This window comes from Dendrobates tinctorius, unplaced genomic scaffold, assembly GCF_039654945.1.
Source record: "Dendrobates tinctorius isolate UK_male_01 unplaced genomic scaffold, ASM3965494v1 ptg000003l, whole genome shotgun sequence".
In the NCBI taxonomy this organism is placed as follows: domain Eukaryota; kingdom Metazoa; phylum Chordata; class Amphibia; order Anura; family Dendrobatidae; genus Dendrobates; species Dendrobates tinctorius.
In genome coordinates this window covers 20,395,215-20,419,469 of record NW_027361671.1, presented here as the reverse complement: position 1 = coordinate 20,419,469, position 24,255 = coordinate 20,395,215, and the positions used below count along the sequence as shown (strand labels likewise).

The window sequence follows — 24,255 nt, the reverse complement described above, 5'->3', positions numbered from 1 at the left end:
TCTCACCTACTGTGTCCCCCCATTTCCTTGTAGATTGTAAGCTTGCGAGCAGGGACCTCACTCCTAATGTCACTGTTTGAATTGTCAACTTGTATTGAATTTATTGTCTGTACATGTCCCCGCTTAATTGTAAAGTGCTGCGGAATATGTTGGCGCTATATAAATAAAAATTATTATTATTATTATCATTTTCCTACAGTACAGAATCTATCACTGTATTAATAGGAATGCCAGATAAATGGAACAAAATACAATTTAACAAATCACTTGCAATTGTAAACGCTTCTCATGACAGTTTTCTATATTTCTGCATTTATCAAAAATGATTTTTCAGGCAACCTTCATCTCCAATAGATCATATCCTCCTGGATTCTCCATTGTTGTGCGTTGCAGCATGTGATGGTTCTGCCCTTCCATGGACGATACATTCAGTCTAACAATGGACACTATTTCCACCTCCTAAGTGGGCTCCGAAACGGCGTGGATACAAAACATGACACCTGTACTTGACCCCTGAGTATAATGTAGCATCCATACATAAGATGATTGTGTTCATTAATTGCAGAAGCGCTTTAGGTGGAAACAGTATTATAAATAATAAAAATATAACAGCAATACTCATACAAGTATATACTCACACAAATATAGCCACAAAGGGCAGATGAGACTTTCACCCCAACTACAGCATGTTACGTAGATTTCATTATGCATGGTTTGTATTAAAGGGAATCTGTCACCAGGCATTGGTCACCTAATCTGAGAGCAGCATAATGTAGAGACAGAGACTCTGATTCCAGCGATGTATCACTTACTGGGCTGCTTGTTGTAGTTTTGATGAAATCACTGGTTTATCACAAGGAGATTATCACTAGAGGACTAAGCAATCCTGCTGCTATGTAGTCATCAATTTTCATGAGCTCTGGAGAACACCACCATTGATTGGCAGCTTTCTGCCTATGCACTGTGTACACAGAAAGCTGTCAGTGGTGTGGACAGGGTGATGCAGTGCTTTCAGAGAAGTAGTAGATCAGCAGCAGATAAAACTGTGATTTGATGAAACTGCAGCAAGCAGCCTCTACATTATGCTGCTCTCAGATGTGGGAGCAAAAACTGGTGACAAACTCCCTTTAAATAGTACCTAAACCTCTGACATTTTTAAGTAGTTTTTAGGACTTTAAATTCCCTGCACATGGGTGGGTGTCTGGCTTCTATGACCCACACCGACCGCTCAAAATGCAGCTCAGAATGCTTGTGTTCTCAATGTGGAGATTGGAGCAGGCCGCTGCCAGTCAGCTCTGCAAGCCCCAGTGAGAGCAAAGGGATCAGACTTGTTGATTTCAACATGCCCGATCCTTCTTTCTCCTCCATATTATATGAGGGGAGAGTGAAAAAGGCCTCTGTGTACTTTAAATCAGTGTTCCCATATCATGTACTTTACACCATTGTTCTCCAGCAGTTATAAAACTGCAACTACCCTTATGCTCTGACAGCCTGCATCTTTCTGAGAATGATGGGAGTTGTAGTTTTGCAACAGCTCTAGATACAAAGGTTTGGGAACACTGCTATAGCTCGTCCGTCAATCCTGTTGAATTGGGCAGGCTTGACTACATTCATTTAATGTGTGTGACCGGCTCTACAGGGAGTCTGTCCGTGCAGAATAACTGTACAAACCAAGCTCAGGCACTTAGTGCACCCTTGGAATGGCTAAATATTTTAGGTCACCCCCCACCTACTTGTTTTCCATCAACCTCCACCTGTGCTTGGCTTAAAGGGAATCTGTCAGTAGGATCCACCTCCCTAAGGGCCCCGTCACACATAGCGATCTCGCTAGCGAGATCGCTGCTGAGTCACAAGTTTTGTGACACAACAGCGATCTCACCAGCAAGATCGCTGTGTGTGACACTGACCAGCGACCGGCCCCCCTGCCGGTATCGCTGATCGCTGCAAGAAACCTCTGGACATTTTTTTCGCCGCTGATCTCCCGCTGGCCAGCACGCATCGCTGCGTGTGACAGGTGGGAGACCAGCGATCAGCTGGTAACTAACGTACACATCGTTACCGATGTGTACGTTAGTTACCAGCTCCCTGCATCAGCGCGCTGGTAACTAACGAACACAGCGATGCCGCGCGCTCGGCGTCGCTGTGCTGATCGCTGGTGAAGCGGTCTTCTGTGTGACAGCTCACCAGCGATCACATAGCGACTTACCAGCGATCCTGACACGTTGATATCGTTGTCGGGATCGCTGGTAAGTCGCTATGTGTGACTCCAGCTTAAGCCGTTTACACGGGCATATAGGTCATAGAAAGCTGAATAACATGATACCTTGATATCTGCAATATGATGTCTTGTTCCAGAGAAATCCACATATTTTTTATAAGCAAATTCTAGGTTGTTAAGATTTCTTTTACAATAATCTCTGGAGGCAGATTCTCAGGGCGATCTATGTCCGGCCCATGGATCTTAACAGCTCATTTACATATAAAAAAAATGCATTTTTTTTAGGAATAAGACATTGGATTTGAAGATGTCAAGGTATCAATTTATTCAGCTTCTTGTGACCTATCTGTTGATATAGACGGCTTAGGAGGGCTGATCCTACTGATAGCACAAAATGGGTGTTTAAAGAGAATCTGACAGACTCCCGTTATGGTACAACTCAGGGATAAAATTTCACCATAGGTTTAGGGCTACATCCAGACACTGAATACTCTACGTAACATGTACAGGTGACTTTCATGAGACTCAGATTTAAAGTGAAGCTAAACACTAAAGATTTATTGTCTGATCAGACTCACTCCTTACTAATTTATTACCTGCTGTAGCCTTGAACACAATGTTGGCAGATGTGCAAGTAAAGGCAGATTTAGTTCATTCTGAGACTCTTCCTACTTACAGAGAGTCCAACCCTAACATTATATTCTATGTGAGGAGCGCTGGTCATAGCATAAATGCCGTGTATCTGACCAATAGAGAAAATAATCAGCATGGTGCATCACACCTACAGGGTATGAGGCCTAAAGACCCCAGGGATGGACGGGATGGACATTCCCTTCCAGTTTAGACAGAAGTAGGATTGAAAAACTAATATTTAACAGCCAATGGCGCTGCGTGAGGGTATAACAGCTGCAAATTAGCAGACACTGCCACTATTTTGTCTGAATGTTAAAACAATTAAAATAAAAACAAAAAATTGCGCTAGTAATACCCACATATAATCACTCTCTTTGTGGGAGGCAGGATTATTGTCAAGAGTTTCATATGTCTCCGTATAAGAACATATATATCTCACTATAAAGAGAAAAACCACCCACATAAAACACTAACTTCATAAAAAACAGGATTTCAAATATAACCGTATAAATATATATATCTCACTACAAACAAGGAGCAAAACTTTTTAAAAAATGCAACCAGTCTTAATGTTCAATATACATTGGTGCGTCTCTCACCAAAGGAGGGGAATTGTACTGACCATTCAGGTTGTTATTCAGACCATGTGCGATGTGTGACAGTCTTGGATTCAGCACCTGGCAATTCCTCTGCTGATGGACTTTGATGAACTCCAATAGTGGTGAAATAGTAAGTCCAAAAAATTGAGGACTAATAATGGGTAAAAAATGATATGGTCACCTCTGATATACTGACGGGCGATGCTCCGGCCGGTAGCAATCGCCCAGTCTCCCCAGTGCTACAATGTCCGTAGACAATGGAACATGCAGCGGGAGACGCTCAATTTTTTGGACTTACTATTTCACCACTATTGGAGTTCATCAAAGTCCATCAGGAGAGGAATTGCCAGGTGCTGAATCCAAGACTGAATGCTGAGCTCTGTATAACCCCGCCCACACCACTGATTGGCAGCTTTTAAAGTACACTGTGTCAATCAGTGTGTGTGTGTGGGGGTGATACATAGCTTATGAATATGGATGACTGAATAGCAACAGGTTTACTAGTTCTAAATATGTTAATATGCACTTACATTGTGCATACACATTAACTTACTTTTCTCAGTTCAGATTTGTTTTTTATTCATTTCATTGTGCATTCAGTGCATATATGGGTGTGACCGCCCTCTTTCTGAGCTGGGAAAGCCATCCAGTCTGGCCTAAACTGTTACTAGTGGTTCAGCCGCTCGACCCTTGTTCACATTCACGCCACTTGGCAAGTGAAAAGGTTTTAAATACTAGAGTAGGGACTGTCCCACAAGGGTTGCCGTGACGTGGCGGGATGGCTTGTACATTATTTTGATCAAAATTATGTTTACTAAATACCCTTATTATTATTACCTTTATGCATTATTTGCAGTATACATTTTTTACTTTTTAGTTCAGGATATTTGTGTTTTTTGCTTTTTGTTTTCTCAGGTTTACTAGTTCTCTAGTGATAATATCCTTTTGATAAAACAGTGATTTTATCAAAACTACAGCAAGCAGCCCAATAAGTGACACATCGCTGGAATCAGGGTCTCCGTCTCTACATTATGCTGTTCTCAGATTAGGTGGTAAAAACCTGGTGACAGATTTCCTTTAATGGTGCATGTAGGCGTGTTGATTTCTGCTCTTCGATGCACTATTAATGAGGTTCTGATTCACTATACCCATGTACTCATGCCATTTATCACTTGTTTACCTGCATCTTTACACTCGTCAATGGGACAGGATGATAATGCCGATACTGCCTTTGTCCCTATAAGGTATCATTATATCGGCAGCACATTTTCTGGGGAAATATCCTGCTGAAAACAGTTTTTTTTGTTGACACAAATGATCCGATCACCGGAGTAGTTTGATCGTTCATCAGGTAATTACCTACAGTTGTGGCCAAAAGTATTGACACCGCTGCAATTCTGTCAGATAATACTCAGTTTCTTCCTGAAAATGATTGCAAACACAAATTATTTGGTATTATCTTCATTTAATTTGTCTTAAATGAAAAAACACAAAAGAGAATGAAGCAAAACACAAAACATTGATCATTTCACACAAAACTCCAAAAATGGGCCAGACAAAAGTATTGGCACCCTCAGCCTAATACTTGGTTGCGCAACCTTTAGCCAAAATAACTGCGACCAACCGCTTCCGGTAACCATCAATGAGTTTTTTACAATGCTCTGCTGGAATTTTAGACCATTCTTCTTTGACAAACTGCTCCAGGTCCCTGATATTAGAAGGGTGCCTTCTCCAAACTGCCATTTTTAGATCTCTCCACAGGTGTTCTATGGGATTCAGGTCTGGACTCATTGCTGGTCACCTTAGAAGTCTCCAGTGCTTTCTCTCAAACAATTTTCTAGTGCTTTTTGAAGTGTGTTTTGGGTCATTGTCCTGCTGGAAGACCCATGACCTCTGAGGCAGACCCAGCTTTCTCACACTGGGCCCTACATTATGCTGCAAAATTTGTTGGTAGTCTTCAGACTTCATAATGCCATGCACACGGTCAAGCAATCCAGTGCCAGAGGCAGCAAAGCAACCCCAAAACATCAGGGAACCTCCGCCATGTTTGACTGTAGGGACCGTGTTCTTTTCTTTGAATGCCTCTTTTTTTCTCCTGTAAACTCTACGTTGATGCCTTTGCCCAAAAAGCTCTACTTTTGTCTCATCTGACCAGAGAACATTCTTCCAAAACGTTTTAGGTTTTTTCAGGTAAGTTTTGGCAAACTCCAGCCTGGCTTTTTTATGTCTCGGGGTAAGAAGTGGGGTCTTCCTGGGTCTCCTACCATACAGTCTCTTTTCATTCAGACGCCGACGGACAGTACGGGTTGACACTGTTGTACCCTCGGACTGCAGGGCAGCTTGAACTTGTTCGGATGTTAGTCGAGGTTCTTTATCCAACATCCGCACAATCTTGCGTTGAAATCTCTTGTCAATTTTTCTTTTCCGTCCACATCTAGGGAGGTTAGCCACAGTGCCATGGGCTTTAAACTTCTTGATGACACTGCGCACGGTAGACACAGGAACATTCTGGTCTTTGGAGATGGACTTGTAGCCTTGAGATTGCTCATGCTTCCTCACAATTTGGTTTCTCAAGTCCTCAGACAGTTCTTTGGTCTTCTTTCTTTTCTCCATGCTCAATGTGGTACACACAAGGACACAGGACAGAGGTTGAGTCAACTTTAATCCATGTCAACTGGCTGCAAGTGTGATTTAGTTATTGCCAACACCTGTTAGGTGCCACAGGTAAGTTACAGGTGCTGTTAATTACACAAATTAGAGAAGCATTACATGATTTTTCTAACAGTGCCAATACTTTTGTCTACCCTCTTTTGTATGTTTGGTGTGGAATTATATCCAATTTGGCTTTAGGACAATTCTTTGTGTTTTTTCATTTAAGACAAATTAAATGAAGATAATAATACCAAAGAATTTGTGTTTGCAATCATTTTCAGGAAGAAACTGAGTATTATCTGACAGAATTGCAGGGATGTCAATACTTTTGGCCACAACTGTACATGTTTGCACCAGCAGATAATCGGGAATGAGCATTCTTACAAAAACGTGTTCTCGGATTAGTGTAGACGCACCATGACTTATAAGAGCCTGCTAGTTTCTTACCAGCTTTTAATACAAATATTAAGTCATCAAATTCTTGCAATTCCTCATCAGCGACCAGAGAACCATTGCTGTACCCTCCAGGCGGGGTATAGGCTGCACCATTCTGCGGGCTGTGCTTTTCTAGGGTGGTTGGTCGCCCCCATTCTGATGAAATCTGAAGGTCATAAAGAAGCATGAAGTTAGGGAAAGATTAATGACTTGTCTCGAAAAACACTGGAATCTACATACTGCGCCAAGTAACATATCAGATTGGCTGCCGTACCTCCTCCATTGCACTAATCAGATTTTGGGTGGATTTGCTGATTTCTGCCCCAGTGGGCGGCATCCCACTGCTGGGTGTGAAGAATGCGGAGGCCGCGCTCCTGTGTCCGTCCATCTCTATACTGTAACTGGCTTTAACTGGACAGCAGATCTGATTGTGCATAATGAAGTAAACCACAAAGGCGTAAAGACCCTGCCGTAAAAAACAAATATGGAAGCAAAAGGTTATAGTTTATAAATAATGAATTGATGAACACTGGAAATCAGCAACGTAATGTGGTTTATATGTAAGATTACAGGAAGGGAAGAGTTGTCTGGTTCATAAACCTGATTTACAAATACTGCACTTAGGGTTTCTGGGATAATAGAGGGGTGGTCTTTTGTCAGGACCCTCATCTAACAGTCAGTCTGACAATGTGGTAGGTATAGTACAAGTAATCAGACGATTGCAGCCGCAAGTATTTTAAGGGGAGGAACAAATACAGTAAAAAGTGAAAAATAAGTTTTAAACAACATCAAAAAAATAAAGAAAATGCAAAAGTTCAAATCACCCCCCCAATTAAAAATAAAGCAATTAAAAATACATATATTTGGTATCGCTGCATTTTGTAAAATTCCGAGCTATTTAAATATTAAGTAAATTAATCTGATCGGTAAATGGCGTAACGAGAAAAAAATTAAAATGCCAGAATTATGTTTTTTTTGGCCGTCGCATTAAATTGGAATAAGAGGCGATCAAAACCCCGTATATATCTCAAAATCAGTAAAAACTTCAGCTCAGGGCGCAAAAAGTAAGCCATCGCAGAGCCCCATATCCCGGAAACTGAAAGTGTTAAATATAGCTTTTTCCCACTTTCCAGTGCATCACATGATAAAATCATGAATGGTGTCATTCAAAAGAACAACTCAAAAACAAGTCCTCATGGAAGAAGGGGAGGAAAAAACAAAAAAAACAAGCGGTTAAAGGACAATTTAGATGGGTACGATTTCGACCTTTTAATGATCATCAATCGACTATATCCAAGTTGCCTGATTTTTCGGCATATTTTCATGGGCAACGTTAATATTATCTCTGTGTCCATGAAGCACTGTGTTATTGGCCGCGCGTTCCCAGTTCTCGGAGTGATGTGGTGCCAATAATCGCCACGTGATCGCCGCCATGCTTACATGGGCCAAAAATCAGGAGTGGGCTGGTGGAAATGCAAGAAACAAAATATCAGCTACAATCACTTTGGTTGCTGTGGTCATTAGTTCCAGATTTCCTGGGACTTTAGTTTCCTGTAGGCATTCCACATAAACAGATACTAAACCTTGCCTTTTGGTACTTTCTTGTAGTTGTTTGCTGTGTGGACAGTTTCGAATAAACCATAAAATCTTAGAGAGAATTTCCCAGAAACTCTTTCCCCCCAGGAGACGTGTATATTACAGGTACTTTCCGCACTGACATCTAATCTTTGTTAGGATAACGTGACTATATAAACGCCGTGTGGGGCTATAATTGGACATACTATCACTGCGAAAGGTCTTGTAATAAAATATACAATTAGAATATACAAATTTATGGGAAGCCATGTCGTTTTCTCTATGCCAAAATAAGCAGACTGTAAATAGCCTCAGCGTGAGCAGAACAATGCGATGGACCTTGAACTTCTTGGAAAACATAACAACCTGCTCATACGTTTCTCCATTCAGCTCTGTGTACAAGGGTAAATGGGCCGATATGAATACATAAGCTTACCCGTGGACCAGTAATGTAGGGTGCATCAGAGAATATGGATTTAAGGATTATCAACACATCATAGAATTATGCAACAATGATAATCCCATTTGAACAGTTGAGTGGAAAATAATAAAAAAAAAAACGTATTCAGTAGGTGCAGCAGGCTAGGCTTGATACATAGGATAATTGTGACATAATAGTAAAATTATGTTTTAAAAAAAAAAATAATGAAAAACAAAAATGAATCGCTGACTGTGCCTGTCTGCATTTCCATCGACTGCGGACCTTGTTTTGTCCCTGATAATGACAATTGCACAAAATATCCCCTTTTCTGAGTATTAGATTCACTTCTTCTATCACTTCATAACAGCTCAGTCTGCAAACATTTAAATGCAGGAACTCATACAGCCAGTGCATAACACGGGATGCGGAGGAGGGCTGAGTCTTATGTATTATTATGTGTAAGTATGTGCGACATACATACGTAAACCAACAGAATAACTTGCACATGATATTAAAAATGAGATAACTAGCTTATGCTACTGTAGTGTAAACATAATTAGCATTACTATACTGTGTAAATAAATAAATCTTTCCATTATACAGTAAACAAACAACATTATTATATGCCTATAATGAAAGCCAGATAGCCTGTGGTATTTGCACCTAAATAAAGTGGTTAATGGTTACATTTATAGTGGTCTAGGGTAGTAAAACAAAAATGATTATCATTATCACCTAGATTTATAGGTTAAACTTGGCGCAGGCTAAAGGTAATCTATTGTTATGTCGAGTCACTTCTCACAGACAAGCCGTGAGTAGGGGAAAGTCAAGGAGTTCGAGGTCAAAAGCCAGGAGAGTACATTATAAAGAGAAGAAAGAGACAAAGGCATAGTCAGGTAACGGTCCGAGGTTAAAATACCAGGAGGATAGCAGATCACACCAAAGGGGTTAAACAGATGGATGGTCAGAACGAGATCCAAGGTCAGGCAACAAAAGATCAACAAACAGAACACAAGGCACACAGAGACAAACCACACAAAAGCTGAATGTACATCTGTCAGAGGTCTGGGACTAATAGCCCAGTTAAGTAGCCTGGAAATCACCTGGGACAATGAACACCTGGAGACAGCCAGCACCTCAGTCTCAGATTGGATGACCGAGCTGTCAATCAAAACACTGCCAGTTCAGCGAGCCCCTGCACCAGACTGGAGGACTCAGCTGCCAATCAAAGTATTGACAGCTTCAGGAGACAACTGTACCTGTTTGGACAGCTGAGCCGCCGTAACTGTATCCCAAACGTACTGAGGGGTGGGAATCATGATATCTATCACCAGGTTTAAGAGATTTCAAGGGAAGCATAACATAGGGGCAGCGACCCCGATTCCAGCAATGTGTCAATAACTGGGCTTCTTGCTGTATCTTTGCTAAAATCAACATTTGATCTTCTGCTGCTCTGCTTGTCCTCTCAGTGATGAGCTTTGTCTACTCCCACCTGCATCACTTACCGATAGAATTCCATGTACACTGTGCATAGAAAGAAAGCTGCAAATCAGTGACGGGGCTGAATATCCTCAGCTTATAAGTATTAAGGAACCATAGTAGAAGCTAAACACTGAGAGGACTAACAGAGCTGCAGCAGATAAAACACTGCTTCTCAAAACTACAGCACAAAGTCAAGTAAGTTGTATTCCGCTGGAAAGAGGATTTCTGCCCTTTTTTCAAGCTGGTCTCAAATGATACTATACCACTCTTTTCCCTAAGACAGTGCAGTCATCTTGTGGACTGATCCATCATCTGTCATGGATGAAGCAATGATTTGTGGAATTGTTCCTAGTCTAGGAGTCTTACCTGTAAACTATTAAAAATGATGAAGACGACCAACATCCAGAGGTGTCTGTAGCCAACATGTAATCCTCCCCAAAGCCAGGTCACCGATATAACAGCAAAGAGATATAAAATAAGCGGGATTTCTGCAAGAAAAAACATATTACCCTAAGATGTTATATGTCAAAACTCTGTGATCACTTTATATGTTTACACCCTTGTCAGAGATAATATAAACCAAATGTTAAAAATATATCACAGGGGAGAAAAAACTAATCAAAGGTTCTATGTCTGAATGTATTTTTACAATCCGATCTGGGATATGGTAATTATGAGTAATTTAAAGTGGTTGCTATGGATACACAGCCTTTTATGGTCATGCTGTTTTGCTTAGATTACTTATGTTCCACAGACAGTAGACTAAAGTTGGATGAAGCTGCCGATATCGACAGGTTGGGCCGACGGTCTAATGTGTATGGAGATTTTAGCAGACTGATGGTTGGGAGAAATGTTGCTTACATATATCCACTTTTGGATTTCCAATTGCATTGTTCTCCCTGAGAAAAGCCATATTCTGAAGAGTCCTCCGGCAGCTTTATCATACAGAACACAGGAGCGCTAGGTCATAAGAGCGCTCTTGCGTATGGGAGTGTTGGCCATCTAATGTGTGTGGCCAGCCTCAGGTATTGATCTCAAGGCACTAATCTGAGGATAAGGAACAAGCAAACATCCTTAGAGCACCACTTCAGACTTTTTTTTATTACAGAGCTGGAGTGGTGCTACTAATCTAGGTTCCCTGTCTTATACTTACCAGCCGCCATCTTCATCTTCTATCAGTATTGCTCTGGTTGGTTTCCAGGAGTTTGAGACCTGATGGATCGACTAAAAATTACTACTCATTGTAAGTCTATGAGAGCCAGAATAAGGCCCTCACAGTCTTGTTCTTACAGCTTGTGGATGGTACCTCTGACTTCTGATCAGTCAGAAGTTGGTGTCACAAGATGGCGGTGATGGACCAGAGCAGTGCAAGGAAGAGCTGAAGACGGTGGCTGGTAAATATAATACTAGGGTCAGGAAACTTAGTAGCACCACTCCAGCGCTGAAATAAGAAAAAACATGCTCAGATGGTGGCTCCTATACACTTTAGAGAAATGTTCTCAGGGCCCACATGACCAAATGACTATCTGAATATTATGGTGTCCCTGTGACTGTACCCTGACAGAAAATGTCAGTGGAGAGAAGGATGTGATTCTCCCAATTGTAAAGCAAGGCAGAATATGTTGGCGCCATAGCAATAAAGACTGCAGGAAGCTCATGTAGTAGTCACAGGAGGCCTTGTGCCGGTAACGATAGTTATACCATGTGAGTTATGCATGGATATACTGGCTGACAGTATACAAACGTCACTATTCTTCTACAGCAGAGAGACAGCATAATATATTTCACAGTCATCACCTTAGGGCATAAAGAACACAAATAATATTTCTTAGAAACATCACCTGAACTTTGAAGAAAAAATACATTTTTGCGGAGTGGAGTTTTCAGGTATAATTTGTTAAGAAAATGGAGAATTTAGGCCCCGGAGAAAGATAAAATTCTGCTTAAATTACTATCTATTATTAGGTGCTTCAGCTGTCGGACTGTCAATCTTAAGACGCTTACGGTGAGTGAGAACTCATCACATATGCAATAAAAACCTGGGAAGAAGGTTGCAAAAAATGGGGCAAGAAAGTAGTCATAATACAACTGGCTTCAGGGTCTGTTCACAAAGTTCAAATATGAAGTGGATTTTTTATCCCGGTTTTCCTGTACAGAAACCCTGCTGTAGTAACATTGTGGATGAGATATTAAAAATCTTATCCAAAAGCAGCACAGAAAATCCTCAGCATAAGTTGATCAGCGTTGGCCAATTTATGTTGCAGATGCATCGCAGACCGTGAACTGTACGTGCAATCTATAATGAAAGCCGCAGCAGATTTTGCCGCTGTTGGTAACTTAAAGGCTCTGTTCACACTATTGCCACACATTTATTGTTAATGCCTGCAAGCAAACATGATCGCCTTTATCATCTGTTTCTCATTGACTTTGTTCACGCTGCATTCTGCAGCGCCCATTTGAGTTTTACATCAAAAGGATTTCTCTAAGGAAACCCCCGACATACACTTATAATGGGTGGCACCTGTCAGCCAAGGCTCCCCTGTTACAGGAATCATATACGTCATGGTATACTATTGTTTTTACGGTATGTTGTGTATGGAATAGTTCAGTCTGGTATATTTTGCTGACAGAGGCTAAGAGAAGACTCTGGGAGGCTATGTGTACCTTGGGCATATATCTCAGGTATTTTCTTGTTACATACAGCAAACATGTAGAGAAAAGTAGCCTTAACTTAAAGGCTCGTGCAGACGACCGTATTTTCGCTTCAGATCAATGTTATTTTATGGGGCCGGGCACGTCTGATTTTTTCCTCAGACAGATCTGTTCAAGCGGACAAATTGCAGCATGCACAATTCTGACTGCACTTGGATGATATCTGTGTGTGGTCTGATTGTCACACATAGACAAGATGGAGAAATTTTTTTTTTTCCATCTTCTTGTCCGAGAAAATCAGATTACACTATGATCACCGTCTGATCAAAGTCTGATCAGAGTGTGATTAGCATACTTGGACCGTTTTTCTCGGATCAGAGAAAATATCAGGGGCGTAACTAGCAAGGTTGCAGGGGTCGCCATCACGACCACGCCTGGCGAGTGAGGGACCCCAAAGCCAGCAAAAGCTTCAGCTGGATGTGTGTCCTCGAACGCATATTCAGTTGAAGTGTATTGTAGCACACAGACCCGTTGGGTCCATGCACTGCCAGCCAATCAGAGGCCAGCAGCTGACATTGGCGTGACTGGGGGCGCATGGCAGTCACAGCATTTGCTCCCATCAGTTGCATGCTGAACTCAGCTACCGGGTTCAGAAGAGGACGCTGCGCGGCGGAGGAGCGGATGGGAGGTGAAATAGCTTAGTTACTCACCGATAACGGTGTTTCTCGGAACCCATGACAGCACCACGGAGAGTGTGGGTCCTCCCATCAAGGACAGGAACCTACAGATAAAAAGGCGGCACCTCTCCTCCGCCCCCAGTTGGTTACAGAGCATCAGAGGGTCTCCCAGTTAGTTAACAAAAGTATATACATAACATTATAATATTGCATATTATGGAGAAGCCCCGTGTCTAACAAAAACACTTAACACACATTGACTCGTGCTCATCGCACACGTGAAAGGGGGGGAATAAGCGGGTGCTGTCATGGGTTCCGAGAAACACCGTTATCGGTGAGTAACTAAGCTATTCTCTCTCACCCATGACAGCACCACGGAGAGAATTTCAGAGATTGGTAGCTTAGGGAGGGACCACCGCCTCAAGGACCCTTCTCCCGAAGGTCAGGTCAGACGTAGAGGCTAGATCTAAACGATAGTGCCTGACAAAGGTAGAAGGTGTTGACTAGGTGGCCGCCTTACAGATCTGCTCTATTGATACCTCTGATCTTTCTGCCCATGAGGTCGCCATTGCCCTTGAAGAGTGAGCTTTTAGACCCTCCGGGATGGTATTCCCACTGGATGAATACGCCAGGGCAATCGCATCCCTTATCCACCTTGCTAGGGTACCTTTGGATGCCTTGAGTCCCTTCCGAGGTCCCTGGAAACACACAAAGAGAGACCCTTCCTTCCTACATTCCTTGGTGGCCTCTAAGTACTGAACTAGGCACCTCTTCACATCTAGGGTGTGAAATTTTTCCTCTCCCCTATTCTTAGGGTTTGGGCAGCAGGAAGGAAGGACTACTTCTGTGACCTATGGAAGTGTGTTGACACCTTAGGTAGGTATGCTGGGTCAGGTTTTAATATGACTCTATCGTCCAAGATTTTAGTGAACGAGGGTATCGCTGACAAGGCTTGAATATCGCTCACTCTGTGAGCGGATGTTAGGGCCACTAAGAGTATAGTCTTTAATGACAAGGTTTTCAGGGGTGCTGACTGGATGGGCTCGAATGGGGGCCCTGTTAGGGCAGATAACACTAGGTTTAGATCCCAAGATGGTAATTTCTGGGTGGTTATTGGTCTAGATCTGGCTGCGGCCCTCATAAACCGTGCTACCCAAGGGTTGCCCGCCACATCCTGGTTATAAAGTGCGCCTAAAGCCGCTACCTGATCCTTCAACGTATTAGTCGCCAGCCCCCAATTTCCTCCAAGTTCTACCATAGGCCCTGGTTGTGATCGGTTTTCTACTCTTTTGTAGCGTGGAAACCAGGTTTTCTGAGAACCCCTTCCATCTCAGTAGTGTCCTTTCAAATTCCAATGCTGTTAAATGGAGGTTCACTGCCCGAAGGTGTAACACGGGACCTTGGGACAGAAGGTCGGGGAGGTCTGGTAGAACCCAGGGGTCGGTGATTGATAGTATTCTCAGCCAGGAAGACCAGGTTCTTTTTGGCCAAAACGGGGCTATCAATATCATTTGTGCCCTGTCTTTTCTGACTTTCCTTATTACTGCCGGGATGAGAATGGGCGGCGGGAAGGCATACATTAGGCCCTGTGTCCACGGAAGCATAAACGCATCCAGGGTCCGGGGATTCCCTCTGGGGTCTAGGGAACAAAATGCTTCCACTTTTTTGTTTTTGTGGTCGGCAAACAAATCTATGTCCGGGGTCCCCCACATTTTTACAATCTTCCAAAAAATGGACTGTTTTAGAACCCACTCCCCTTGATGTAGCTGGGTGCGACTTAGAAAGTCTGCTGTCTGGTTCTCTACTCCCCGTATGTGTAGTGCAGATAGGGACAGTAGGTTTTCCTCGGCTAGCGTGAATATTTCGGAGGTAGTGTTCGGATCTGGTTCCCCCCTGATGATTTATGTAGCCCACAGTCACCCAATTGTACGAAAATATGCGGACATGATGGCCTCTTAATATCGGCAGAAAGTGTTTTAGGGCGTAGCCTACTGCAAACAGTTCCTTTTGGTTCGAGGAGGCTTTTATTTCCACCCTGTTGCTCATGTGTGCTCCCCATCCCTTGGGACTGGCGTCCGTGGTGATTGTATGTGATATTTATCACCCAGGGAATCCCTTTGGACAGGTTGTCTCTGTTCCCCCACCAAGCTAGGGAACGAATAGTTTTGGACTTTAGTGTGACGTGACCTTCCAAGTGACCTCCTAATGCTAACTGGTTGGCTAATACATCCCATTGGAGATCTCCCGTATGTAGCTGCGCCCACTGGACCGCTGGCAGGCAGGCAGAGAGGGGCCCTAATAGTGACATTGCTTTTCTTAGCGTCATGGAAGGGTTCTGTGTCGCTCTTGCTACCATCTGAGCGATCCTCTCTTTTTTGTGATCTGGTAGGCAACACTCCTGGGTGTTTGAGTCCAGAGTCAGGCCTAGGAATTCCTGGACTTTTCTGGGCTCCAGCCTTGATTTTTTCAGGTTCAGGAGCCAGCCGAGGTTTTGTAGAGTGGCCATCACTCTGTCCCTCTGTTCCCTGCATCTTTGGACCGAGTTGCTCGCTATTAAAAAGTCGTCCAGATATGGAACTATTAGAACATCTTGTTCTCTTAGCTGAATCAGGATACAAATCCAGCTCACCAGACATAGCATTCCAACATCGGAGCACGAGACCGCTGTCTCAAAGCGCACAATCCAAGGCAATGAGAAAAAAAACTTTGTCCAGCTCCATGATGTAGTGAAAAATATTCTTTATTCACTCAGTAGAAATGAGGTTTAAAAGCCAGCATGAGTTACAAGGCATGCGATCGATCTACGCGTTTCGAGTGACTAGGCACTCTTAATCATAATACGTTTTCATGATTAAGAGTGCCTAGCCACTCGAAACGCGTAGATCGATCGCATGCCTTGTAACTCATGCTGGCTTTTAAACCTTATTTCTACTGAGTGAATAAAGAATATTTTTCACTACATCATGGAGCTGGACAAAGTTTTTTTTCTCATTCTCTTAGCTGAACCATCATCTCTGCTACCAATTTCGTGAAGATTCGTGGAGCTATCGAAATCCCAAATGGCAAGGCCCTGTACGGAAACTCCCTTACTTTGCCTCCTATGGAGACCGCCAGTCTGAGGTATTCTCAGGAGTCTTTGTGGATGGGGGCGTGATAGTACACGTCGCTGAGATCTAATACTACCATGAAGCAATGTGGAAAGAAAATTTTGATGGTCGACTTGATCGACTCCATTTTGAATTTCTCGTTTTTGACATAATCGTTTAGCCTCTTTAAATTTATAATTGTCCGGAAGGTACCATCCGGTTTGGTTACTAGAAAGAGAGGCGAGTAGAACCCTCTGCCTTTCTCCAGTGGGGGAACCTCCTGGAGGATCCTTTTGTTCAATAGGCTTATGACCTCTATTTCAAGGGCATCCTGTTCTGACGCTGATGATCTTAGTGGGGTCACTATATATTTTTGAGGTGGGAGAGAGAGAAAGTCAATTCTTAACCCTGATCCTATCAGATTTAGTAACCACGGGTTGTTCGATATTTTCCTCCAGGCTGGGAGAAAAAAGCTTAGCCTCCCTCCCACCCTGGGCAAACAGTCACTTGGAGGGTTTCTTGTCTCGGGACGAGTTACCAAAGAATAACCCCCTGTCTCTCCTTCTGTCGTCCCATTTCTGTTCTCTCGGGGGTCTCCTCTGAAAAAACTTTTTGTTCCGAAAGGACCTTTTAAAGCCTTTGGGGCCTGCAGGGCCTAAATTTGGGAATCCCTTCTTTTTGTCCCCCGCCTTTTCGAGAATGTCATCTAAAGTCTCTCCAAAAAGGAATTTCCCTTCATAAGGGATGGCACAGTTTCATCTTGGTTTGTAAATCCCCAGGCCAACATTTAAGCCACAGCGTTCTTCGGGCTGCGTTTGATAGGGCTGCCGTTTTGGATGACAACCTTACCAAATCAGCCGATGAGTCGGCTAAGAAGGCTGCCGCTCCCCTTATCACTGGAATGGATTCCAGGATCTTGTCACTGGGTGTACCTTCCCTTAGCTGTTTCTCTAATCGGTCCACCCACACCATGAGGGCTCTGGAGGTACAAGTTGCCGCTATTGCTGGCCTAAGATTTCCTCCTGCTGATTCCCAAGTGCCCTTGAGGAAAGTATCAGCTTTTTTTTCTAATGGGTCCCTTAGAGTACCCATATCCTCAAAGGGGAGTGCAAATTTTTTGGAGGCTTTGGCGACCGCCACGTCTAACTTCGGGGCTCTGTCCCAAGACGTGGACGCCTCCTCATCGAATGGGTATTTTCTTTTAAGACAGGGAACCGTGGAGTTTTTCCTATCTGGTCTCTCCCATTCTTTTTTTTATCAGGCCCTGTACATTTTCGTTCAGCGGAAATACTCTGCGCCTCTTTTGGCCTAGTCTCCCGAACATTGTGTCCTGGACTGATCTATCTGGCCGAGGGTCTGCTACCCCCATGGTAGACCTTACCGCCTTTACTAGCATGTCTACCTCGTCCAGAGGAAAGCAATGCCGACCTTCTGTTTCCTCATCTGAGGATGACGCGTCGGTGCCTGAGGTATGTGATGTAACTTCCCCTGACGTCGAGGCCTCTGACTGGGAGACTACTATTGTGTCCCTTTTCCTTCCCCTTCCTTTGTGTTTTAGGGATGAAAGGGCACTTTGAAACGCCGAACGGATTACCGCTCTTAGATCCGAGGCGTAATCTGGGGTTTCATCACAAAGAACTTCCTGAATGCAGGAATTGCAGAGCTTTTTATCCCAAGCTGGTGGTAGCGGTCTGCTACAGGTGGGGCATTCCCTGTTCTTTGTTTTTTCTTTCTTCTTTCCTTAAGGGAAAGAAGTCTATTTAAAATGGGGGACATTCACGTAGATCACTTTCCCCCTTGTGCGCGGATGCAGGTACCGGTTCGGGAGGTGGATTCGGATCCCTCTTGGGCTGATCCACGGAAGGTGACTTGCTCCTCGCAGTCGACTTGCTCCGCTGCGTGGAGTGGCTACTGGACCGGTCCTCACCGTCCTTTTCTTTTTGCCGGCGATGGTGGTGTTGCCTGTGCTGCTGCTGCTTGTGCTGCTGCTGCTTATGCTGCTGCATTGGCTGCTCCTCGTGCTGGTCGCTGTCCTCCATCTTACAGGACGCTTCCAGCAAGGAGTAATTGCAGCGCACTCTTTTTAAATTTTCCCGGCCCTGACGTCACTTCCTCTCCCAGCCTGCACCGCTCTGTGCCCCGGGGAGCACGCAGTGCGCATGCGTCGACCGCGGGGACCCGGAAGTCGTCTCCTCCATTTCTGGGGCAGCGCCATATGGGTACACCTCTGTACCGCGCGCTTCCCCCGCGTGTACCGGCGTCCCTCCAGCCCCATTCTCCTTTTCGGAGCGGCGGCTCGGTCCTCCCCGCCCGCTCACCCTGTACAGCCCCTCGGCTACAGCGGTGGCGGCTTCAGGCACCAACCCCGCCACGACAGGGGCCTCCCCGCTGCCGGTGTACCGGACGAGTCGGCCCTGGACTCCTCTTCACAGGTAAGCTGCTGCCGCTGTTGCTGGTTCCATGGGTCACCCGTCAAGGACAGGAACCCAACTGGGGGCGGAGGAGAGGTGCCGCCTTTTTATACATTAAAGGGGATATATATATACGAGGATAGGGTGTAGGATAAGGGATATATATCAGGATGGGGGATATATTTATCAGAGTAAGGCCCAGGATAAGGGACACACATACCAGGATAGAGGACATATATACCAGGGTGCAGGATACATATATAGTTGTGCTCAAAAGTTTACATACCCCGGCAGAATTTTTGCTTTCTTGGCCTTTTTTCAGAGAATATGAATGATAACACTAAATCTTTTTCTCCACTCATGGTTAGTGGTTGGGTGAAGCCATTTATTGGCAAACTACTGTGTTTTCCATTTTTAAATCATAATGACAACCCAAAACATCCAAATGACCCTTATCAAAAGTTCACATACCCCATTTCTTAATACAGTGTTATTGCCCCCTATAACATCAATGACAGCTTGAAGTCTTTTGTGGTAGTTGCGGATGAGGTTCTTTATTTTCTCAGATGGTAAAGCTGCCCACTCTTCTTGGCAAAAAGCCTCCAGTTCCTGTAAATTCCGGGGCTGTCTAGCATGAACTGCGCACTTGAGATCTCCCCAGAGTGGCTCAATGATATTGAGGTCAGGAGACTGAGATGGCCACTCCAGAACCTTCACTTTATTCTGCTGTAGCCAATGACAGGTCGACTTGGCCTTGTGTTTTGGATCGTTGTCATGTTGGAACGTTCAAGTACTTCCCATGTGCAGCTTCTGGGCTGATGACTGCAAATTTGTCTCCAGTATTTGCTGATAACGTGCTGCATTCATCTTTCCTTCAACTTTGACCAAGTTTTTTGTGCCTTTGTAGCTTCCCAAAACATCAGCGATCCATCTCTGCGCTTTACAGTAGGAATGGTGTTCCTTTCATCATAGGCCTTGTTGACCTCTCTCCAAATGTAATGTTTATGGTTGTGGCCAAAAAGGTAAACATTTGTCTCATCACTCCAAATTACCTTGTTCCAGAAGTATTGAGGCTTGTCTCTGTGCTGTTTTGCGTATTGTAGGTTTAGTAGCCATTCAAACCCATTTGTGTCAACTTCTGTGCATGTTATCAGGCCAAAATCACCAGGGTATGTAAACTTTTGATCAGGATCATTTGGATGTTTTGGGTTGTCATTATGAAAACTCAGTAGTTTGACAATAAATGGCTCACCCCACCACTATCCATGAGTGGAGAAAAAGTTTTGGTGTTATCAATCACATTCTCTGAAAAAAGGCCAAGAAAGCAAAAATGTTGCCGGGGTGTGTAAACTTTTGAGCACAACTGTAAATTAGGAGCGGACATATCATTGGTGCAACCTGTGTGGCCGCATAGGGGCCCAAGAGGTAAGGGGGCACATTGCTACCTCCTAAGCAGGTGCAATTTTGCATTTTTAGGAGCTCATGAGCTGGAAAAGGCCCATACATTGTTCTTGCACAGGGGCCCTTTTCTGTCTGTGTCCTCCAAAGATATACACATAAATAGCGCAATGCTGGGAACAGCTAAGATCCTGCGCAGAACCCTCAAACTCCCAGGCCTCTGGTAGAGGACCCAATAATGAGAAAAGACAACAAATACCACCCCCATCGGGGGGTGAGAAGGAAGTTTTATATATATATATATATATATATATATATATATCCACTGTATATATAATTGCCTTAAATTGTCCGTCATCCACTTCCGTCTGGATGTCCCCGAATCCCACAATCCATCGAGCCGCACCGGAAGTACGCAGACCGCCATTTTGGAACACCCAAGTGATGCCGCTCGGATCCAGGACGCAGCTGCGATCCTGAACACCGCTGCGATCCCGACCACCACTCGGATCCAGGCCACTGCTGCGATCCCGACTGCCGTTGGGATCCCAGCTGCTGCTCGGATCCAGGCCGCTGCTGCGATCCCGAACGCCGCTGGGATCTCAGCTGCCGCTCGGATCCAGGCCGCCGCTGCGATCATGAGGGTGTATAACACGTGCAAGGGGTGTAACGAGGGGGTATAACAAGAGGGGTGCAATGAAGGGGGTGTAATGAAAGGGTGTAATGAGAGGGGAGTAATGAGAGGGATGCTGCCACCGGACCCCCGCCAGGACCCACCGCCTGACTACATGCGCCAGATTCCGCCGCTGCCTGCCCACCCACCTCCGTGCAGTCACAGCCGGCAGGAAAGACCGCGGCTTGAGGCCTGTGCTGGAGATTGAGTGCGGCCACCCTCTGGTGGCGCCGCACACCATCTCCAGCACAGGTTGCAAAACACCGTCTTTACTGCCGGTTGTGACTGCACGGAAGTGGGTGGGTCGCCACCCCCAGCGCCACAAAGCTGCCCCCATCGTGATGTTACTGCCCTCCCGATGCGATAGCATCGGGCACACATCTAGTATATATATGTATATGTGTCAGGATGAGGGAGCACATCAGACTCTAGTTATGACTATGGGAAACACTGACAAGTGTATTAAAAAGTACATTATCAAATCGGTTTCTTTACAAATAAAAGATGAAACCAGAATAGCCAAGAGATAACCTCAGTGTGAATACTGCATGATTGTAGATTATATTGTAACGATAATAGTGTACAAATAGTAGCGTACCTGTGGCATTGGGCCTGCCTCTAAACACGTCATCATATGCTTTCCATTGCTGTGTGACTTGGTATGCGTGGATGAAAACTACAAGTACAACTACAAGGCAAACCAATGGCACAAGAGCAGCCGTAAAGAGCGCTGCATAGACATTCGGAATAAAACACCTGTAAAATAAAAACACAAAACGTTAATCGGTTATATTAGTCTTATTTGTATTAGAGTATACATAAAAAAAATTAACGTCATACTTTTGTGCACAACATCGTGTAATTAGCATTACATTACATTGACGTAGCATTGGCAGCTGTTTTCCTGCTACAAAGCACCAAACCTTCTGCATAACCACAGAATTAACTCATTAAAGAGGACTGGTCATCAGTTCAAAATTCAGTTTTTGACCCACTGCAACCCTGACTATTCTGTTTTTTTTTTCATTTATTTTTGATTGTCCATACAGTTCCAGGTCCTTTTTATTTAGTGCTAATTCTTATGGTCTTTACAAGAGGGTGTGGCTCACAGATCCTTGGGGGCGTGTCTTTAGGCTTCACTGCATAATTACTCTTGAGTCACTCTCCTTGGTAAAGACCATAAAAATTAGCTCTCTATAAAAAGGTTCATATTCAGGATCCTTTCCCCATTTATCTGCCCCTCTCCCCTGTCTTCTGCACTGATCATTTACTTCCAAAAACTGCTGAAATCTGTCCCTAGTCGTGTCTTCATTGAGTGCTAAAACTACTACTGCTGCCCATACAAGTCTATGGAGAAAGGAAAAGGAAACAGTGTGGAGGGAGAAAAATTAAATTCTTAGAATTTCTAATGAATAAATTCTGCAAAGGGGAAAACCATAAATAATACTTGATACAAGTCACATAATGACCAGAATTTGTGTTATTCCTCCTTCACACACGACAGCTTATTCTGAAAAGTTAACAGATTCGCGGCACAAGGAAAAAACCTGAAGTAGTCCATCATCATAGAGGTTCAATTAAAATCTTTATTAAAAAGCACAAGATACACCTGGAATCGGCCATGATCGTCTTCTTTGCACTGGACATATAAGCCTCTGCAACAAGTGAACGATGAGACAGATTTTCATTGATGTACACTGCTTTGAATGGTCAACAATAAAAGCCATGGCCCCTTCCTTGACTGTACCAAGACCATGGCCCCTTCAGCCTAATCGGTGAGGGTGCAGAGGGCTGGATCACCAGTGGCCTGATAGTGAGGTTGAACCATTAGTATCAAATAAAACATGGCGCTTTACACTAATTTCACCTATAAACAACCAGGTAAAAAGAGAAATAATGTAAATCATCACAGCCCTCCATGTATGGCTGCCTAGAAGCATTATTGCACCGTCCCAGGCATAAATTATTGAGGGTTTTGTAAAGCGTTCTCTGGGAAGTTGTGTTATCCAGGGCAAACCCGAACATGTTTTATTGTTTTCTTATCTGGTGAACAGCCGTGCCAAATCTTGCTCTCACAGTAATGCACAGTTTTTTGTGAGCACCCTCTTAGCATGATATCAATAGTGAATGCAGCCCATTGACATTACTGCTAAGTATGCGGGAAAAGGAGGACAGCAACGTTGTAACAGATGAATGCTGTGGTCATCTGATCAACAAATGGTTCCATTCATTGTCATGGAGTGGGCTTCATGTTCTACGTCAGTGCACAAGACTCACTGAAAGGATGTATCATAGCTCTGCACATTATGCAAGACTCAGAAGGATAACAAATCAGCGAAAGCATAAGTTTCATCAAAACCCATATACAAGTACTAGTCACATGTATTGTTCCCACTCATTCACACTACATGGTCTGCCCATCGCTATCCATCTGCACACATCAGTAGTGCTGACTCCACATTAGTTATTTTATACATATCAGCTTTATGCCTACCAACCTGCTATTTAATTGGCAGTCTGACAGCACAAAATGGCTGTTCAAACCAAGCGCGGGTGCTCAGTGCACCCTTGGCATGGCCGAACAATTCAGTGAATCTTCCCACCCATCTGTGTCTCCTCTTCTCCTAGGATGATCGTTCTGGTTTTACAGGAGCTAGAGGAGGGTGTAGGTAGATAGAAAACAAGTAGCTAGGAAGGTGCACTAACGCCAAGGAGGGCGCAGTGTATCTGTGATAAGTTTGAACAGATTAAGGTGCATGGCCACCTTTGAGTGACCATAGACATAGGACTCACATCAGCCAAACCCACTGATTCCAGCTAGATCTAGTGCGTTTGCATGTCCCGAGCTCCCTCCAAATACAGATGTTTTGCTGGATGCAAGCATGCTGGATTTTAGCACTACCATCCTTTGTTCACTCAGCCAAGTGGCGCATGCATGTTAAAGAGGTTGTCCACCGCAGTGTACTGTACATCTGCCTCCTATTGATTGGAATAGGAGACGGATGTGCAGCACCCAGCCTTGGCCACTATCAGAAGACTGAGCAGCTCCGCAATTAAGAATTTTAGCCGCCAGTGACACCAAGAACAGCTGATTGGTGGAGGTGCTGGGTGTTGGACCCTACCTATCTGACAATGATGACCTATCCTGAGGATAGGTCATCAATGATAAAGTACTGGACAACCTTGGTAATCATGGAGTTAATTGAAATAGCTGTTGCCTACAAAGCTTGTCCACCTACTAGCTTTTACGTGTGTATGACCAATTTTACAATGATATTGGGGGAAAAATTATTTTAATATTATATCATCTGAGACAGGCTGCATATACCACTCACTCACCCCC

The 24,255-nt window shown here is 44.1% G+C and overlaps 1 protein-coding gene across 1 annotated transcript in view; it reads right to left on the bottom strand.

Annotated features, from left to right (window-relative positions):
• The window catches only part of ADGRV1 (adhesion G protein-coupled receptor V1), a 732,030-nt gene that overhangs the window by 4,956 nt on the left and 702,819 nt on the right, over window positions 1–24,255 (bottom strand). The window contains exons 87-90 of the mRNA XM_073580638.1: window positions 21,511–21,668; window positions 10,382–10,503; window positions 6,812–7,003; window positions 6,550–6,703 (exon numbers count right to left, since the gene is read on the bottom strand). Of these exons, the coding sequence (XP_073436739.1) occupies window positions 6,550–6,703; window positions 6,812–7,003; window positions 10,382–10,503; window positions 21,511–21,668 (626 nt within the window). The remainder of the gene's footprint in view (window positions 1–6,549; window positions 6,704–6,811; window positions 7,004–10,381; window positions 10,504–21,510; window positions 21,669–24,255) is intronic.